The 17,645-nt window shown below is 37.4% G+C and overlaps 1 protein-coding gene across 2 annotated transcripts in view; it reads left to right on the top strand.

Annotated features, from left to right (window-relative positions):
• Nucleotides 1-17,645, top strand: part of DHX40 (DEAH-box helicase 40) — a 46,672-nt gene that overhangs the window by 16,528 nt on the left and 12,499 nt on the right. For both annotated transcript variants that reach the window (XM_059148412.1, XM_059148411.1), the window contains 3 exons: nucleotides 16-198; nucleotides 4,111-4,191; nucleotides 5,403-5,560. In XM_059148412.1, coding sequence (XP_059004395.1) covers nucleotides 16-198; nucleotides 4,111-4,191; nucleotides 5,403-5,560 — 422 coding nt within the window. The remainder of the gene's footprint in view (nucleotides 1-15; nucleotides 199-4,110; nucleotides 4,192-5,402; nucleotides 5,561-17,645) is intronic.

The following is a 17,645-nucleotide window of genomic DNA, read 5'->3' on the forward strand; positions in this document are numbered from 1 at the left end:
TTTCTTCTTCTTAAGGAGTGAGGCGTTACAGCGAAGTGGCCGAGCTGGCAGGACTTCCTCAGGAAAATGCTTTCGGATCTACAGTAAAGATTTTTGGAACCAGTGTATGCCTGACCATGTGATCCCTGAGATTAAGAGAACTAGTTTGACATCTGTAGTTCTGACCTTAAAGTGCCTTGCCATACATGATGTTATAAGGTATGTAGACAATTTGAAGAGAAAAAAATTTGTTAGGATGGAGCTAGGTTATTCCTCAGAATTCTTTTGAGGTATTTGACTCCTACGTCCCCTTCAAATTAAAGGTTTCTTTGCAGTGCTTTCCTGTGATTTGATTCCTTGCTCCTGTTTTAACCTTGGCCTAATGGGGTGCTCCATGCTGATGTTTATTTGGATCATTTAGTGATCACTGCTTATCTGTAATGAAAGGTATATAATGACCCTTATTCCAACCAGAAAGTGGTTTTCTGGTAGCATCTTTTGTGTGACCAGCATTGTAACAAGTACTGTGAGAGATAGAGTAATACTCTGATTGTATTTCTGATTGTATTTCAGACACATGAAAGAAAGAATGGAACAGCTGTTAAGTTCCTCAAATGTTAAACTATATAATTAGTTGGCATAGGATAGAATATTGTTGTAGGGGCTTGGAATTTCATATTATACATGATAGAGGAAATAATGAAGGAAAATACAGTTCTTGGTCTTAATTTTAGTCTAAATTGTCTGCAAAAGTGTCAGAAACTGTGGGAGATGGTGACTGTGTGTTCATAAGAAGGGAAATAATTACTAGGTATGTCCAATATGTATTGTATACTCTTGGAAAGCCAATTAAAATATTTTTTGGATAGTTTAAAACTAGAGATTTTCTAAATGAGAATATAGATTTTAGAAAGAGAAAAACATATAATATATGAAATTCTTACTCACCAATGAGAAAGAAGAACCATTTAAATAAATCTAAATGGCTGAACAGAAAGCTTTCAGATGAACCCAGATTTTAAAATAATATTCATAATATGATTTTTGTGAATAAGACATAATTCAAAGCAACATATAATCAAGAATAAATATGTATTAGAAAAATAGGAATAATATTAAGAGTGGCATATAATTAAGAATATATATATTAGAGAAGTAGGAATAATAATTACTTAATATCATCATCTGCACTGAGTTAATTTTTCCATCTTAAGTTTTAAGACTTAGAATGTACTAAAAGTCCTCAAGATGCTAAAGCCAAAAAACAAAAATATTCTCCTCTCTCTCTTTCTCCTTCTCTCTTTTTAGGATTTTATTTTTAAGTAATCTCTACACCTATTGTGGGGCTCGAACTCAGAACCCCGAAATCAAGAGTCACATGCTCCACCAACTGAACCAGCTGGATGTCCCTCTCCTCTCTCTTTTTGTTTATTTATTTATTTATTTATTTACCCCACCCCCCCGCCCACCCGCCCGCCTGCCTTTCTCTTTTTAGTATGTACGTAGAATAAGGAGAAATAGAGCCAGTATTAACTTTCACATTTTGGGTTATAGAAGAGAAATTATGCAGGACAGGTTGCCAGAAAATTTTAAGAAATACAAATGTTTTGACTTCGTCATTCAGGAAAAGGTCAGAATCTGAAAACAACTGCCCAGTATGCTTGGAATTGATCTTCAGCAAATTCTAGCAGAGTTTTTTTTTTTTTTTTTTTTTTTTTTTAAGAAAAAAATGGTCTTAGAGAATTTAATGGTGATTTATAGTAATCCATATAAATCAAAATGGTTCACAAAGACTATGTCATAATAAACCATTTCCTTTTTAGTTTGAAGATAGGATTGTCCACATAACAGGTGCACTGTAAGAATTTATTGAATGATAATCTAATGTCTCTTGTTTTCTACACATCATATGATAAAATTATATCTACCTATTATATATCTGTTTTATCTATCTTATTCATCTTTGTGAATAAGGTGACACGACTGTTGAATATAGTTGCCAAATAGCCAAATTCAGAATGTATTGATTAATTGCTTAGCATAGCCTACATGGAGGTTTTGCTGATAGTGTGCTGAACTTTGCTCTTTCCTCATGAGCATTTTCAGTGAAAATATTAAAGATATTAAAGTAATGGTTATATATTGCCGAAAAATGTCTTGATGTCTAATCAGTAGATGATCAAAACTGCAAGATTTAGAATGATCTTAATAGGCAAAAATCAACAAGGCCAAAGTGTGAAAGGTTACATCTTACAGCCTTTGTTTGGGTTATATATTAAGGACATACACATGAAAAAGATCTGAAATTATCAGATCACCACAACTTAGTATGAGCTTGCAATTATTATTCTGTTTAGAAAACAACAAAAAATTCCTACTGGCGGGGATGCCTGGGTGGCTCAGCTGGTTGGCCTTTGGCTCGGGTCATGATCCCCAGATCCTGGGATGGAGTCCCACATGGCTGCATGGCTGGGGCGGGGGGCGCGGATCCTGCTCAGCGGGGAGACTGCTTCTTCCTCTGCCTGCCACTTACCCTGCTTGTGCTCTCTTTCTTTGGCAAATAAATAAATAAATAAAATATTTACTATCTGGCCTTTTATAGAAAGTGTTTGCTGACTCTTGCTCTAGAAGATACAAGGACTTGTTGGTACAAGTTGTAGGAAAACTGTAGAATAGTCTACAAGATTTTTGTTTATTTGTTTTTAAATAGAGCAGTAAATCCTGGAGTGGACTTTTATGTAAGGTTTTGGACCTTTTGTTCTTTTTTTTTTTTTTTTTGGACCTTTTGTTCTTTGTTGCACTTTTTCAAGGTGAGAAATTGGAGTAGATGATTTAACCGTCTCAAGATTTATGGCGGAAAAAGTAATCCAGTGCCAATAGTGTTAAGTAATTATTATTAGTAGTAAGACAATATATATATATATATTCAGGCTTGGCTATATGCCACCCTTTGTGAATATTTTTGTCTAATGTTCATTAATAGTATTGTGGTTATGTAAGAATGCCTTTATTTTCCAAGATTTTATTTATTTTTCATGTATTTATTTTAGAGAGAACGAGGGTGCACGTGAGCAGGGGGAAGGGCACAGTGGGAGGAAGAGGAAGAGGGAAAGAATCCCAAGTGGACTCCGTGCTGATTGTGGAGCCCAATGTGGGCCCCATCTTAGGACTCTGAGATCATGACCTGAGCCAAAACCAGGAGTGGGACATTCAACTGACTAAGCCACTCAGGCACTCCTAAGCTGTCTTTATTTTCAGAGATGCATGCTGAAATATTTTGGGGGGTGAATTGGCATTGTATTTACAACTTGTTTTCAGATAGTTCAGGAGAAAATAAGAATATACATAAAGCAAATATGGTAAAATTAATCAGATGTACTTACAATTTTATTAAAAACCATACTGAATTAAAGTTGATCAACTTGTAATATTTGTCCACTGTCAATTTTTCTCCACTGGTTTATAAAATTGTAATAAAAATTGTGGGCTATAGAACAGAGTAGTTTTGACATTGAAGAATGTCAAAATATCTATGAAGAATGGGTCAGGAGTAAGATAGAGAAAAGAATGGTGAGTGTTCCAGCTGAGGGGGATCAAAAAGAAGTACTTTTTGAATTAAACAGAGGAGTGTGATTCAGCACTTAGTTCTCCTCCTGAAACCAACATTGCATGTATGTTAACTAACTACAATTTAAATAAAAATTTAGAAAGGAAAAAAAGAGTGTGATTCAGAAAAAATAATTTCCTACCTTACTGAATGCTGATCATGATCATAGAGTGCTTAGGGAGGGGCACCTGGGTGGCTCAGTTGTTAAGCGTCTACCTTCAGCTCAGGTCAAAATCCCAGTGTCCTGGGATCAAGCCCCAGATTGGGTTTCTTGCTCAACGGGAAGCCAGCTTTTCGCTCTGCCTGCTGCTCTTCCTCCTTGTGTTCCTTCTTTCACTATCTCTTTTTGTCATAAATAAATAAAATCTTTAAAAAAAAAAAAAAAAGAATGCTTGAGGGGAAAAAAAGAGGGGAGAGGAGGCTTGAAAAAAAGAAATAAAACCTTTAAAGAAATTGTCAAGTCTGTGTAAAATCTTACAATGGTCAAGGAATGGAATCTTAACTCATATCTCATTTAAACCCAGGTTTCCCTATTTGGATCCACCTAATGAGAGACTCATTTTGGAAGCTCTTAAACAACTTTACCAATGTGATGCTATTGACAGGTAAAACAACAACAACAACAACAAAAACCCAACCACAACAGATGTTAATCTCTGTTTTATTTTAATTTTTAAAAATTTTTATTATTATTTTAAGTAAACTCTGTGTCACACATGGGGCTTGAACTCATGACCCCAAGATCAAGAGTCACATGCTTTACCAACTGAGCCAATCAGGCACCCCAGTCTCTTTTTTATTTTATTTACTTATTATTTATTTATTTGAGAGGGAGAGAGAGAATTGTGTGGGGGAGCAGAGGGAAGGAAGGACAGGCAGACTCCACACTGAGTACAGAGCCTGATGCATCACTTGATCCCATGATTCTGAGATCATGACCTGAACCAAAATCAAGAATTGGATGCTTATCCGACTTGAGCCCCTCAGGTGCCCCCCCATCTCTTTTTTCAAAGAGCATTCTTTTTTTTTTTTTTTTTTTTTTTTTAAAGATTTTATTTATTTATCAGAGAGAGAGAGGGGGAGAGAGCGAGCACAGGCAGACAGAATGGCAGGCAGAGGCAGAGGGAGAAGCAGGCTCCCTGCTGAGCAAGGAGCCTGATGTGGGACTCGATCCCAGGACGCTGGGATCATGACCTGAGCCGAAGGCAGCTGCTTAACCAACTGAGCCACCCAGGCGTCCCTCAAAGAGCATTCTTAATAGTTTCCTTTATCAGTAGAAAATGATTTGTTTGAATTGAATTGATTGTTTTATCTGAAGTAAGACTTTGTCCTCAGTTTTTCTTTGCCACAATTCTGAATTTTAAAATTACATAATAAAACTGTATTTGTATTTGGTATTATTTAACAAGTAATTTTTGAGGACCATTTCAGTACCAAGGCTTTAAGTTGGGCATATGAAATAATAAGAGAGCCAGACCTTGTTCTTATGATTGTGTGTTGGGGAAAGATTTGTTAATTATCATTCTCTTATTTCTGCAAGGACATCCTCTTTGCTTCTGAAGCATTTTGTGTCTTTTATTATAGTACTTTATTCTGCCTCACTGTTTAGTTTTTTGGATGTATTGGCCCTTGAATACAGGGAATATATCAGCTTTATGTTTTCTTTTATCAATGATCAGTGTGTTGTGTTTTTTATAGTGAATTTACGGAGTTGATTTAAGGTAATATAAACTATATGTAACTTATTTTAAATGATGAACATTTCATTTGTACTCCCAAGATAGAAAGAACTTAAGAACCTTATCTTTCTATTAAGGAGCGGCCATGTGACCAGGTTGGGTTTGTCTATGGTGGAATTTCCTCTCCCTCCACATCTGACATGTGCAGTAATAAAGGCTGCTTCTCTGGATTGTGAAGATCTACTACTTCCAATAGCAGCAATGTTGTCTGTGGAAAATGTCTTCATTAGACCGGGTAAGAAGTTTATGATGAGTTTATTTATTTATTTATTTATTTATTTGACAGAGAGAGATGACAAGCAGGCAGAGAGGCAGGCAGAGAGAGGGGAGGAAGCAGGCTCCCTGCTGAGCAGAGAGCCCGATGCGGGGCTCGATCCCAGGACTCTGGGATAATGACCTGAGCCGAAGGCAGCGGCTTAACTCACTGAGCCACCCAGGCGCCCCTTATGATGAGTTTTAAAAAAATTATAGACTTTATTTTTTAGAGCAGTTTTAGGTTTAAAGAAAAGTTGAGGATAAGTACAGACACGCAGAGTTACCTCATACTTAACATCTTTTGTTAGTGTGGTACATTTGTTATTATTGATGAGCCTGTATTGATACATGATGATTAACTAAGGGTCACTGTATTGTGTATTTGGGTTTTGACAAAACCCTGTATCTGTAGTAACACATTTCCACCGTTACAGTAATACACTAAAAAATTGCACTCCTCTAAACATCTCCTTGTTGTCCACCTATTCATCTCTATATCCCTTCTGCCAAGATAGCTTGGCAATGCACATTTAAGGTTCCTTGTTGTCAAAAAAAAAAAAAAAGGTACCTTGTTGTCTTTTTAAAGCATAATAGTTCTTTTCTTTCTATTGTTTAGGATTTGTTTATATTTTCTCATATTGAAGGACATCTTGGTTGCTTTCAAGTTTCGGCAATTATGAATAAAGCTGCTGTAATCCATGTATAGGTTTTTGTGTGGACATAGGATTTCAACTCACTGCTGAGTTATGATACAACAATAGGTTTATATTTGTAAGAAACTGCTAAACTATCTTCCAAAGTGTCTGCACAGTTTTGTGTTCTCACCTACAATGAGTCTGAGAATTCCTGTTGCTCTACATCCTCACCAGCATCTGGTGTTGCCATTGTTTTAGATTTTGACCATTCTAATAAGTGTTTAGCACTTGTTAGTAACTTGTTTTAACATGCAGATCCCTGATGACATATGATGTTAACCATCTTTTTATATGCTTATTTGTCATCTGTGGATTGTGTGTGTGTGTGTGTGTGTGTGTGTGGTGTCCATTTAGGTCTTTTTATTATGTTATTTTATTTTATTTAAAGATTTCATTTTTAAGTATTTTATTATTTTATTATATATTTTATTTATATATTATATATATATTATATACATTATATATATTTTATTATATATTTTATTTTATTTAAAGATTTCATTTTTAAGTAATCTCTGTACCCAGTGTGGGGCTCAAACTTGTAACCCTGAGATCGAGTTGCATGCTCTACCAACCAAGCCATCCAGGCACCCCCAATTTAGAAAACTAAATTGGGTAGTTTTCTTATTGTTGAGTTTTAGGAGTTCTTTGTATATTTCAGATAACAGTCCTTTATCAGGTATGTCTTTTGCAAATATTTTTTCCAAGTCTATGGTTTGTCTTATCATTCTTTTGACATTATCTTTCATAGAGCAGAAGTTTTAAATTTTAATGAAGTCCGGTTTTCAGTTACTTCTTTTATGGGTCATGTGTTTGGTGTTATATTTGAAAAGTCATCACCATACCCAACATCCTTTAGGTTCTCTCCTATGTTATCTTCTAGGAGTTGGATGTCCATTTTTTCTAACCCCATTTGTTCAAAAAGCTATCCTTCTTCCATTGAAATACCTTTCCCCCTTGTTAAAGATCATTTAACTAATTTGTGTGGGTCTGTTTCTGAGCCCTGTATTCTGTTCTATTGACCTCTTTTCCTACTCTTCTGTCAATATCACACTGTCTTGAATATTAGAGCTTTATAGTAATGAAGTTGGATAGGGTTAGTTTTCTGACTTTGCCCTTCCCCTTCAATTAGGGATTATATCAAATCTGTAGATCAGGCTGGAAGAATTGATATTTTGACAGTATTGAGCCTTTCTATCCATGTACATGAAATATTTCCCCGTTTATTTAGATTCTCCAGTAATTCACTGGGCATTTTTATTACCATATATCTAGCCCTATGAGACATGAAACTGAGGATCAAAGAATTTTACATTTTGTTATTCTTTAACTTAGTTGTTTGAAATAGAGAGTTTATAATGTTCCTGGCTAAGAATTAATTTCCTTTCACTGGTAAAGGAAGATAGTATGGTGGACTTTTGCCCTGTTATAGTACATTAGTAATATATTAACTTTTCTTCCCTAGACTCAAAAGAAATGCAAGTTCAGCACCTGTATCTTAAGAGAATTGTTTTGAGGTTCAGACTTCTGCTTCTTTCATTTCTTGGTGTGTCTGTATGGGACACAACTTAGTTCTTCTCATAGCAGCTTTACTTTCTTCTAATGGGGGTAGGGGTAGGGTCAGAATGGTTTTTTGTTTGTTTGTTTGTTTTTTAGGAGCTTCTGGGAGAGCCTGGATGGCTTAGTTAGTTTAACTTCTGACTCTTGATTTTGGCTCTGGTCATGATCTCAGGGTTGTGAGATCATGCCCCTGTGATGGGTATGGAGCCTGCTTAAGGTTTTCTCTTGCCCTCTCCCTTCTGCCCCTCCCCCCTTGAGTGAATGAATATATATAAAAATAAATTAAAAAATAAATAAATAAAAGACCTTCTGAGTAGACTGTGTTTCTTGCCTATAGCCAAGACTAAAAATAGTGTGTGCTACCATAATGGCCATATCCCTTTATAAGCTGTGAGTGTGTGTCCAGATTGGTTTGTTTATTGCCAAGATTGTAATGGAGAATACATTTTTCTGTAAAAGTACTCTGTGGTTTAATCAGTGAGCTGCCTATCCTAAATAATTGTAGTCTTCTTTTCCCCTTCCCCCTAGATTGTAGTCTTAAGTGTCAGAATTTTGGTTCTAGTAATACCCCGAATTACAATTGTTCTTTTCTAGTTAAGAGTAATATGCAGGGGCGCTTAGGTGGCTCAGTCTGTTAAGTGTCAGTCTTTGGGTCAGGTCCTGATCCAGCCCCACCTCTGGTTCCTCAGCGGGGAGTTTGCTTCTTCCTCTGACCCTCCCCTCTCCTGCTCTCTCTCTTTCAAATAAAATCTTAACAAAAAAAAAAAGATTCCATACAGTAAATAAGGTTGGCTGGGTGGTAGTTAGGGGATGGGTGAAATAGGTGAAGGGAATTAAGAAAAACAGACTTCAATTATAAAATAAATAAGTCGTGGAGATGAAAGCATAGTATAGAGAATGCAGTCAGTAGTGTTGTACTAATGTTTTATAGTAACTGCACTTACTATGGTGAGTGTTGAGTAATGTATAGAATTGTTAAATCACTATGTTGTACAACTGAACCTAATGTAGCATTGTATGTCAGCCATCCTTTAATGATAATCTTTTTTTTTTTTTTTTTTTTTTTAAAGTTTTTATTTATTTATTTATTTGACAGAGAGAAATCACAATAGGCAGAGAGGCAGGCAGAGAGAGAGGAGGAGGAAGCAGGCTCCCTGCTGAGCAGAGAGCCTGATGCGGGACTCGATCCCAGGACTCTGAGATCATGACCTGAGCCGAAGGCAGCGGCTTAACCACTGAGCCACCCAGGCGCCCCTTTAATGATAATCTTTAAGTGAATAAGTCTAGCTGGGTTTCTAAGCTAAAAATACTCTAAAAACTAGTAAAGAGTATTGAGGTGAGAGTCAAGAGATCAGGGTTCTAACCTGACTCCACTGCAACCTAATTATCTGACTATTGACCTAGTTTTTCTGGGCTTCATTTTTCATTTGTAAAATCAGGGAGTTAGATTAGATTAAGGTGATCCAATCTTACAGTCTTACAAGGGTAGAAAAAGGAACTGGTTTTCCTCCTTGGAACTTTTAAGTAGATGAAACCACTCTGGTGTTAGCTCTTTTTTTTTTTTTTTTTAATTACCTTTTTATTGGAATACAATTTCAAAGTTACAGAAATGTTGAAAGTACAGTAAAGAATTTCCTTTATACCTTTTACCTAGTTTCATCAGTTTTTAACTTTTTTCTGTATTTGCTTTACTATTCTTTTTCTCTTTCTCTGTCTCTCTCTCTATATATATGTATGCATTTTATGTATTTTTAAGAGTCACTTAGGAACGTTACACTCCCTTACCACAAAATATTGATAACATATATTTACTAAGAATAAGGGCAGTCTCTTACTTAACCATAGTATATTTATCAAAATTAGGAAATTTAGTATTGACACAATACTATTATCTAGTCCAGAGTCCATATTCAAATTGTCCTTTGTCCCTAGAATATACAGAAGTAGCTTTAGAATTCCTAAGATACACCACTGACAGCTTACAGTTTTTATTTATTTATGTTTAATTATTTTTTAAAGATTTCATTTATTTATTTGAGAGAGAGAGAGACACACACACACACAGAGCGACTGAGAGCACCAGTGGAGGTGGGGGGAGGCAGAGGGAGAGGGAGAAAGAGACTCCCTGCTGAGTAGGAAGCCTGACTCTGCGTTCAATCCCAGGACCCTGAGATCATGACCTGAGCCAAAGGCAGAGGCTTTAACCCACTAAACCACCAAGGCATCCCTCAAATAAATAAATCTTAAAGAAAGCAATTGCCAACCGTTTCCCCCAAATGGCTATACCATTTTAAAATTCCATCAGCAATGTTTGCACCACATGTCTTCCTCAACATTTGGTGTTGCCTGTCATGTTATTTTACACATTCTATTATGTATTGGTGATCCCTCCTTATGGTTTCATTTGCATTTTCCTGCTGACTAATATTTTTGTGCATTCATGTGATTATTGGCCATTTATCTGTCTTCTTTGTGAATTGTCTGTTAAAATCTTTTATTCAGGTTTTAAATTTATTAAAAAATTATGGAATCTCAGAGATTTCAGTTTTTTCTGAATACAGGTTATTTGGTAGATAATGAGTTGCATGTAGTTGTTCCCACTCTGGGCTTTTCTGTTTACTTTCTGAACAGTGGCTTTTGATGACGAGGGCTTTTGAATTTTGGTAAGTTTAATATATCAGTTACTATTGTTGTGTTACTTTCTGAATCCTAAAAGATCTTTGCCTGCCCCAGAATCATGAAAATATACTTCCCTCTCATATTTCTATTGATATTTTCCTACAAGCTTTACATTATTGAGCTTTTAATATAATACAGTGATCCATCTGAATTTAAGCTTTGTATATGGTATGAGGTAGAGGTCTAGGTTACTTTTTTTCTCTGTGATCATCCACTTATTCCAGCACATTTATGGAAAAGATTTTTCCCTCCACTGAATTGCATTGATACCTTTTTAGAAAATCTAGGGACTATATATGTGTGACTGTTTTTTCTGGACTTTATTTCATTGATCTGTTTTTCCTTATGTCAGTGCCACTTAGTGTTGATTACACAGCTTTATGGTAAATTTTGAAATCAGATATTGTAAGTCTTTCAACATTGTGTTCCTTTTTTGATACTCTTGTGGTTATTCCATATTCCGTGCATTTTTTTTTTAAGATTTTATTTATTTATTCGACAGAGAGAAATCACAAGTAGGCAGAGAGGCAGGCAGAGAGAGAGAGGAGGAAGCAGGCTCCCCGCTGAGCAGAGAGCCCGATGCGGGACTCGATCCCAGGACCCCGAGATCATGACCCGAGCCGAAGGCAGCGGCTTAACCACTGAGCCACCCAGGCGCCCCTATTCCGTGCATTTTTATATAAATTTTAGAATCAGCATATCAGTTTTTTCAGGAAAAAGCCTGCTAGAATTTTGATAAGGATTGTGTTAAAGCCTTTATTCTTATTGCTGTTGCTTAACATGTCCTTGCTGTAGGGCTGATAATATACATCTTTAATCACAGTTTACTCAATGAATATTTTATTGCATCGTGTAGAATACAGGAAAGCTTACAACAATTTAGTTCCATTCACTCCATCATGTGTGCTACTGTTGTCATATAAATTACATTTACATATGTTATGAGCTTCAAATATAGTATTCAAATATAGTATTATAGTATTTCCTTTAAACCTTCTTATGTCTTTGAAAGAAGTTGAGAAGAAATGAAAAATTAAGTCCATTCCAGTACTGGAAGTAGAAGGTCAGGTATTGGTTTAAGCAATTTTTTTTCTTTTGAAGAGTTTATTTATTTATTTATTTTAGGGAGGGATAGTGCATGATGTGCCTGCCTACGTGAGCAGAGGGGAGGGGCAAAGGGACAGGTAGGGAGAGAGAATCTCAAGCAATCTGTGCTCTGAGCATGAAGGCTGAAGCCATTGTGGGGCTTAATCCCTCCTCCCTGAGATCATGACCTGAGCTGAAACCCAGAGTTGGTTGCTCAACCAGCCAAGCCACCCAGGCACCCCTGGTTTTAAAATTTTTGTTTAGAATCTTCTCTCTGTAGATGGATAGTTGACTCAACTTTTTAGCTTTTTAGGTTGTTCAGGTCTTAGGGTTTTTTTTTGTTTTATTTATTTGTTTGTTTGTTTATTTATTTATGAGAGAGAGAGAGAGAAAGAGAACATGAGAGGGGAGAGGTCAGAGGTAGAAGCAGACTTCCTGCCAAGCAGAGAGCCGGATGTAGGACTTGATCATGGGACTCCAGGATCATGGCCTGAGCCAAAGGCAGTTGCTCAACCAACTGAGCCACACAGGTGCCCTTGTTTGTTTAAGATTTTATCAGAGACAGTACGAGCAGTGGGGAGGAGGAGAGAGAGAGGGAAAAGCAGACTCCCTGGTGAGCAGGGAGCCTGATACAGGGCTCTACCCAGGGCCAAAGGCAGACACTTAATCAACTGAGCCACCCAGGTGCCCTGGTCTTAGGTTTTAATTATGTGGTGGTGGTGTTTTTTAAGATTTTATTTATTTATTTGTCAGAGGGAGCACAAGGAGGGAGAGAGGAAGGTAGAGAGAGAAGCAGGCTTCCTGCTGAGCAAGGAGTCCTACTCAGACTTGATCCCAGGACTCTGGGATTATGACCTGAGCCAAAGGCAACCCTTAACTGACTGAGCCACTCAGGCATTCCTGTTCTTTGTGTTTCTTTTAATCAAGTTCTAGAGTTGCTTTTGATATCTTGAAGGCCTTTTTTGGGTCCTAACTTTAGGAAATATTCTTTGAAAGTTACCTATATTTGAAGGCACTCAAGGAAAAGGGAGACTTCCCTTTGTTAGCTTAATACTTGGCTTTAGAGATCTGTGGACTCTTTAGAATATTCAAATAATATAGCCAATAAGATTATGTATTTTTTCTGTGCTTTGATTTGGTGAGTTGGTTTATTTTTTTCTTAAGATTTTATTTATTTGAGAGTGAGAGGTAGAAGCAAATTCTCGGCTGAGCAGAGAGCAGGGCTCTTTCCCAGGACCCAGAAATCATGAACTGAGCTGAAAGCAGATGTTTAACCTATCCTGAGCCACCCAAGATTAAGTCTTGCCTTTGTGAAGCACTTGATGTGAATCATGTTAATGGATATGAAACATGAATTACCCCCAAAGCACCAAGGTAGCTCAGAGATTCAGTGTTTCTAGATTCCACAGAATAAAAATGCAACTGTGAAATAGCAATGGCCTTTTCTATTGTTATGAAAGAGATAGGATTGAGGTTTTTTTTTTTCCTTTAGATACTGACCTAGGCTTCTTTTTTTAAAAATAGGTAGTACCTAGGTCCCTGGGTGGCTCCATTGGTTGAGCATCTGCATTTGGCTCAGGTCATGATCCCAGGGTCCTGGGATTAAGCCCCACATTGGGCTCCCTTCTGGGTGGGGAGGCTATTTCTCCCTCTCCCTCTGCCCCTCTCCCTGCTCATGTGCTTTCCCGCTCACTCTCAAATAAATAAAATCTTTAGGGGCGCCTGGGTGGCTCAGTGGGTTAAAGCCTCTGCCTTCTGCTCAGGTCATGATCCCAGGGTCCTGAGATCGAGCCCCGCTTCAGGCTCTCTGCTCCGAGGGGAGCCTGCTTCCTCCTCTCTCTGCCTGCCTCTCTGCTTACTTATGATCTCTCTCTGTCAAATAAATAAATAAAATCTTTTAAAAATAAATAAATAAAATCTTTAAAAAAATAGGTAATACATGAGGTGTTATTGTCAAATATATTGCATTTCTATGTTAATAGGGCCAACAACACAATTTTATAGATAGTGTTTCATGCAATTTCTTTTTAAATCACAGAAGGGGACATAATAGAAGAGATAATTATACTTTCTTATTTACCAACATATTTACTTTTACCAGTATTCTTTTTCAGTGTCATTCAGATTGCTTTCTGGTGTCACTTCCTTTCAGCCTGAATAACTTCCTTTATTATTTCCTGTAAGTCAGGTATGCCAGCAATGAATTCTTTTAGGTTTTGTTATCTGGGAATGTCTTTATTTTTCCTTCATTTTGAAAGATCATTTTGTTGGATATAGGATTCTTAGATAACAGTTTAGCACTAAATAAATATATTATCCCAGTCGTTTAGCATCCGTCATGTCTAATGAGAAGTCATTTGTTAATTTTATTGGCATTCTCTTGTACATAATAAGTCGTTTTCCTTTTGCTGCTTTTCAGTATTCTGGCTATTGTGAATCTGTGGGTCTTTTTGCTTTTATCTTTTTGGAGTTCATTAAGCTTCCTCTAATCAAAACTTAGATTAATGTTTTTCATCAAATTTTGGAATTTTTCTTCAACAATAATTTCCTTAAAATTTCCTCTTCTTTCCTTCTGGCAGTCCCATTACACAAGGTTCATGTGCTTACTGGTGTCCCACATTTCTCTGACACTGCTCATTTTTGATCATTCTTTTTTTTCCCCCCCTCTGTTCTTTGGATTGCATAATCTCTTTTGATCTATATTTTGCTGATTCTTTCTTCTTCCAGCCCAAATCTACTACTGAGCCCCACTTAGTGTAAGTTTTCGTATTTTTTATTGCACATTTCAGTTCCAGCAGTCAGCTACTGGTTGATTGCAGGTCGTACTTAATACCTTCAAGCTAGTGATGTTTTCACCCTTTACTGTTCAGTCTGTGTTGTGTGGTTTAGAGACTGTTTTCATAGTTTAGAGTTTATGAGTTTGTCCTGTATTCAGCCATAGACCAGAGGCTCAGGTGTTCTCTTTCCTTTTGTACCTCCTCAGAAGGTACAATCTTGGAGGTCTATATAGTCTCTTAGAACATCGGGACAACTATGGGTTTAGTTGGTTTCTCTGATCTTTCTGTTAAGTTTTTGGTCGGCTTTACTTTCTTGCTGGCCTGCCTCTGTTGGTAACAGATTAAGTTGTTAGTCTCCACTGATTGCTAGCTGATGGCCCTGTTGTTTTTGACAGTGCTCTAGGGGCATAAATTACTCTGTAGTTTGATCCAGATAAAGTTGGGCACCTTGGCAGGGGCAGAGTATTGCTGGTTTCTAGTGCCTCTGTGCTTTCCTGGGGAAAAACCTCTGTGCTATGGAGCAAGAGCTGGGAGTTGATTGGAAGTGGGCTCTTCAATGGCTGCCCCACCCAGATCCTCCTGTCAGAGCTGAAGCTTAAAGTGGGAGGAGGTGGGAACTGGTGCTTGGGTCACCACCACTGCCCAGTATACATTTTCCTTAGCATAAAGCTTGGTGAGACGGCATCTGTAGATATTCACCAGCTGCCAAAAACAAAAACCTGATATAGGAAACTGGGAGTAGTGGGAGCTACCACTCAGCTGCTGAACTCACTAGAACAGCTTTTCTGCAATACAGAGCTGTAAGGGAATGGAAAGCTGTAATTCACGATCTTTAGCTGTTCCCCCATTTATTAGCTGTTCAGCCTTGATCTTCCTTACAGAGTAGGAGCTGGAGGTGAGGGAAAGGCTGCCACTTTCAGGCTGCTGAGCCCTCTGGAATTGTCCTCCACACACAAAGCTATGGGGTGTTGAGCGTAGTTCCTACTCGAACGTGATCCTTCTTCTGTTCTTACGGAAGTCCATAGATTCAGTCAATCTCCAGAGACTTTGAATGATTGTTTTTGGTAATTTTGACTGGCTTAGCAGATGTCTGTCTGGGAGAGAGGTTTCACCCAACTCCTTACATCACCATTTCTGATATATGTACATAGTTAACAATTCAAACACTGCACAAAGAATTAAGTGAAGTATTCCTCTCCTAAGTCTTCCTCTCCTAAAGATGTCCTTAGGTCCGATTTGTAGAGGCAACAATTGCTACCATATATCTCAGTTCATAACTTAGAGAGAGATTATGGCCTATATATAAATACATAATTAATTTTTAAACTTGGATCATGAAGAACTTCAGCTGCTGTAAAATGCAGCTTCAGCTTTTGAGCATTTGACTTGCTAAGATCTTGTTACACCCAAAATGTGGATTAGCTTTCCAGATGCTTCTGCACTTGATCTTAGCCAAAAGGCCGAGAAGCGATTCCAGATGCTTCTGTATGCATTTGTAGTCTTTATAGGTTAAACAGTCCTTTCTGGCTTGGGTTCTTTAGATCACCTAATTTAGTTTATCATATACTTACTGGTAAAACTGGGTAGTATTCTCACATCTAACATTAAGTTAAGATTATAAACATCAAGATGATCATTCTGTCAACATTTTTAGTGATCTGCCTTTTGCTGTAGTAAACTGTGTACAGGGTCCGCTAGTACAGATATTATTTTAGAAGTCAGACAATAGGGCACCTGGGTGGCTCGGTCGTTAAGCATCTGCCTTCCGCTCAGGTCATGATCCTGGGTTCCTGGGATTGAGCCCTGCATCGGGCTCTCTGCTAAGTGGGGAGCCTGCTTACCCCCCTCTCTCTGCCTGCCTCTCTGCCTACTTGTGATCTCTGTCAAATAAATAAATAAAATCTTTAAAAAAATATAGAAGTCAGACAATAGAGTGAGAGCTGTTAAATATTTTTTAGGTGGTGAAAAACATTGCCTTGAAATGGAACAAATTTAAACATTGGGTTGGTTCTGAAGTCTTTAATCATGTTAATTGTGACATTTTTAGAACTAAAGGACATTTTATATGTATGTGACACTTGTGGCTTTATTCCTCTGTTTCAGCTCTGAGGATTGTTATTATTACTGAAATCCCCTGTGAAATAGTTTTGTTTTCTGTTCGATTGCTATATAGAAAAGTATTGAATTATCTTCTCAAATGGAGAAGTTCAGCTGATACAACTTGTTTTGCTGCTTCATCTTGTCACTTACAGTTCTTGCTTTAGAAGATCAACCTATTTGCAACACATAAAACTGATAATAGCATTTCATCCGGGGAAAGATAATAAATTAAAGATAGTGACAAGTCTACTGGAAAGCAATTAAAGGTGAATAGTCAGACTGTTGTTTAGAGGATAAAATTGCTGAGATTGTAGGAACTGTGTGATATGGGTTTTGATTTTCCCATACATATCCTGAATTTACTATGGGACTTCAGCCTGTTTTAATTTTAATTCATTAGGGTTTTTTGTGGGGGGGAATTCAGGGAAAAGAAACAAAAATATGTTATCTATTCTCTTGACTTTGAGAATAATGGAGGAAGAAAGACAGAGAGACGGTAGCAACGTGGAATGGACAGCCAGGGAAGCAATATGCTGTCTGCATTTTTAAAAATGTGAGCGGGTAGCCACTTTAAACAACAGGGATCCAATACTAACGAGCAGAATTGATTTTCAGAAAATATGAGCTGAGCTTAAAATTGTAATCTATGCTAAAAGTTGTTGCCATTATACTGACATTTTAATAAGAGATGGTAAGCCACCTGTGTAAATTATGCTTGTAGGTGTCATAGCCAAATCGAATGGTTGGCTAGAGGCAGAGAAAGGAAGAACTGAGCCAAGGTAGGAAGCTTCTTTGAGGTTTTATAGCCCCGGGGTCCAAGGCAGCTGGTGTTCTACATTGCTATAGCACGAAACACAATTCAGGGATCCCGGAGCTCCTGCCTGATAGGCTTGTCTCCTGGTGTTGGGGGCCAGGACAGGGTGCTGCTCAAGTCTTGTGTGATTTGACTTTTGGCATAATACCTTTTGGGCAGTGGTGATTCAGTGCTTGAAATTAAATGTCTTGGCTTAAAAATCAGTTTCCCTGGGTGGTTAAGGAGATGAGAATTGTATTCTCACCTTGGCAGGGCTGTTTGTATTACAGGCAGGGCCTGTAATTAATCATATTCTCTCTCCTTTTGTCTCTAGGTAACAACTGCTTCCTTCACTTGTTACCTAGGTAACAAAGG

Source organism: Mustela lutreola, chromosome 15 (assembly GCF_030435805.1).
Source record: "Mustela lutreola isolate mMusLut2 chromosome 15, mMusLut2.pri, whole genome shotgun sequence".
Taxonomy (NCBI): domain Eukaryota; kingdom Metazoa; phylum Chordata; class Mammalia; order Carnivora; family Mustelidae; genus Mustela; species Mustela lutreola.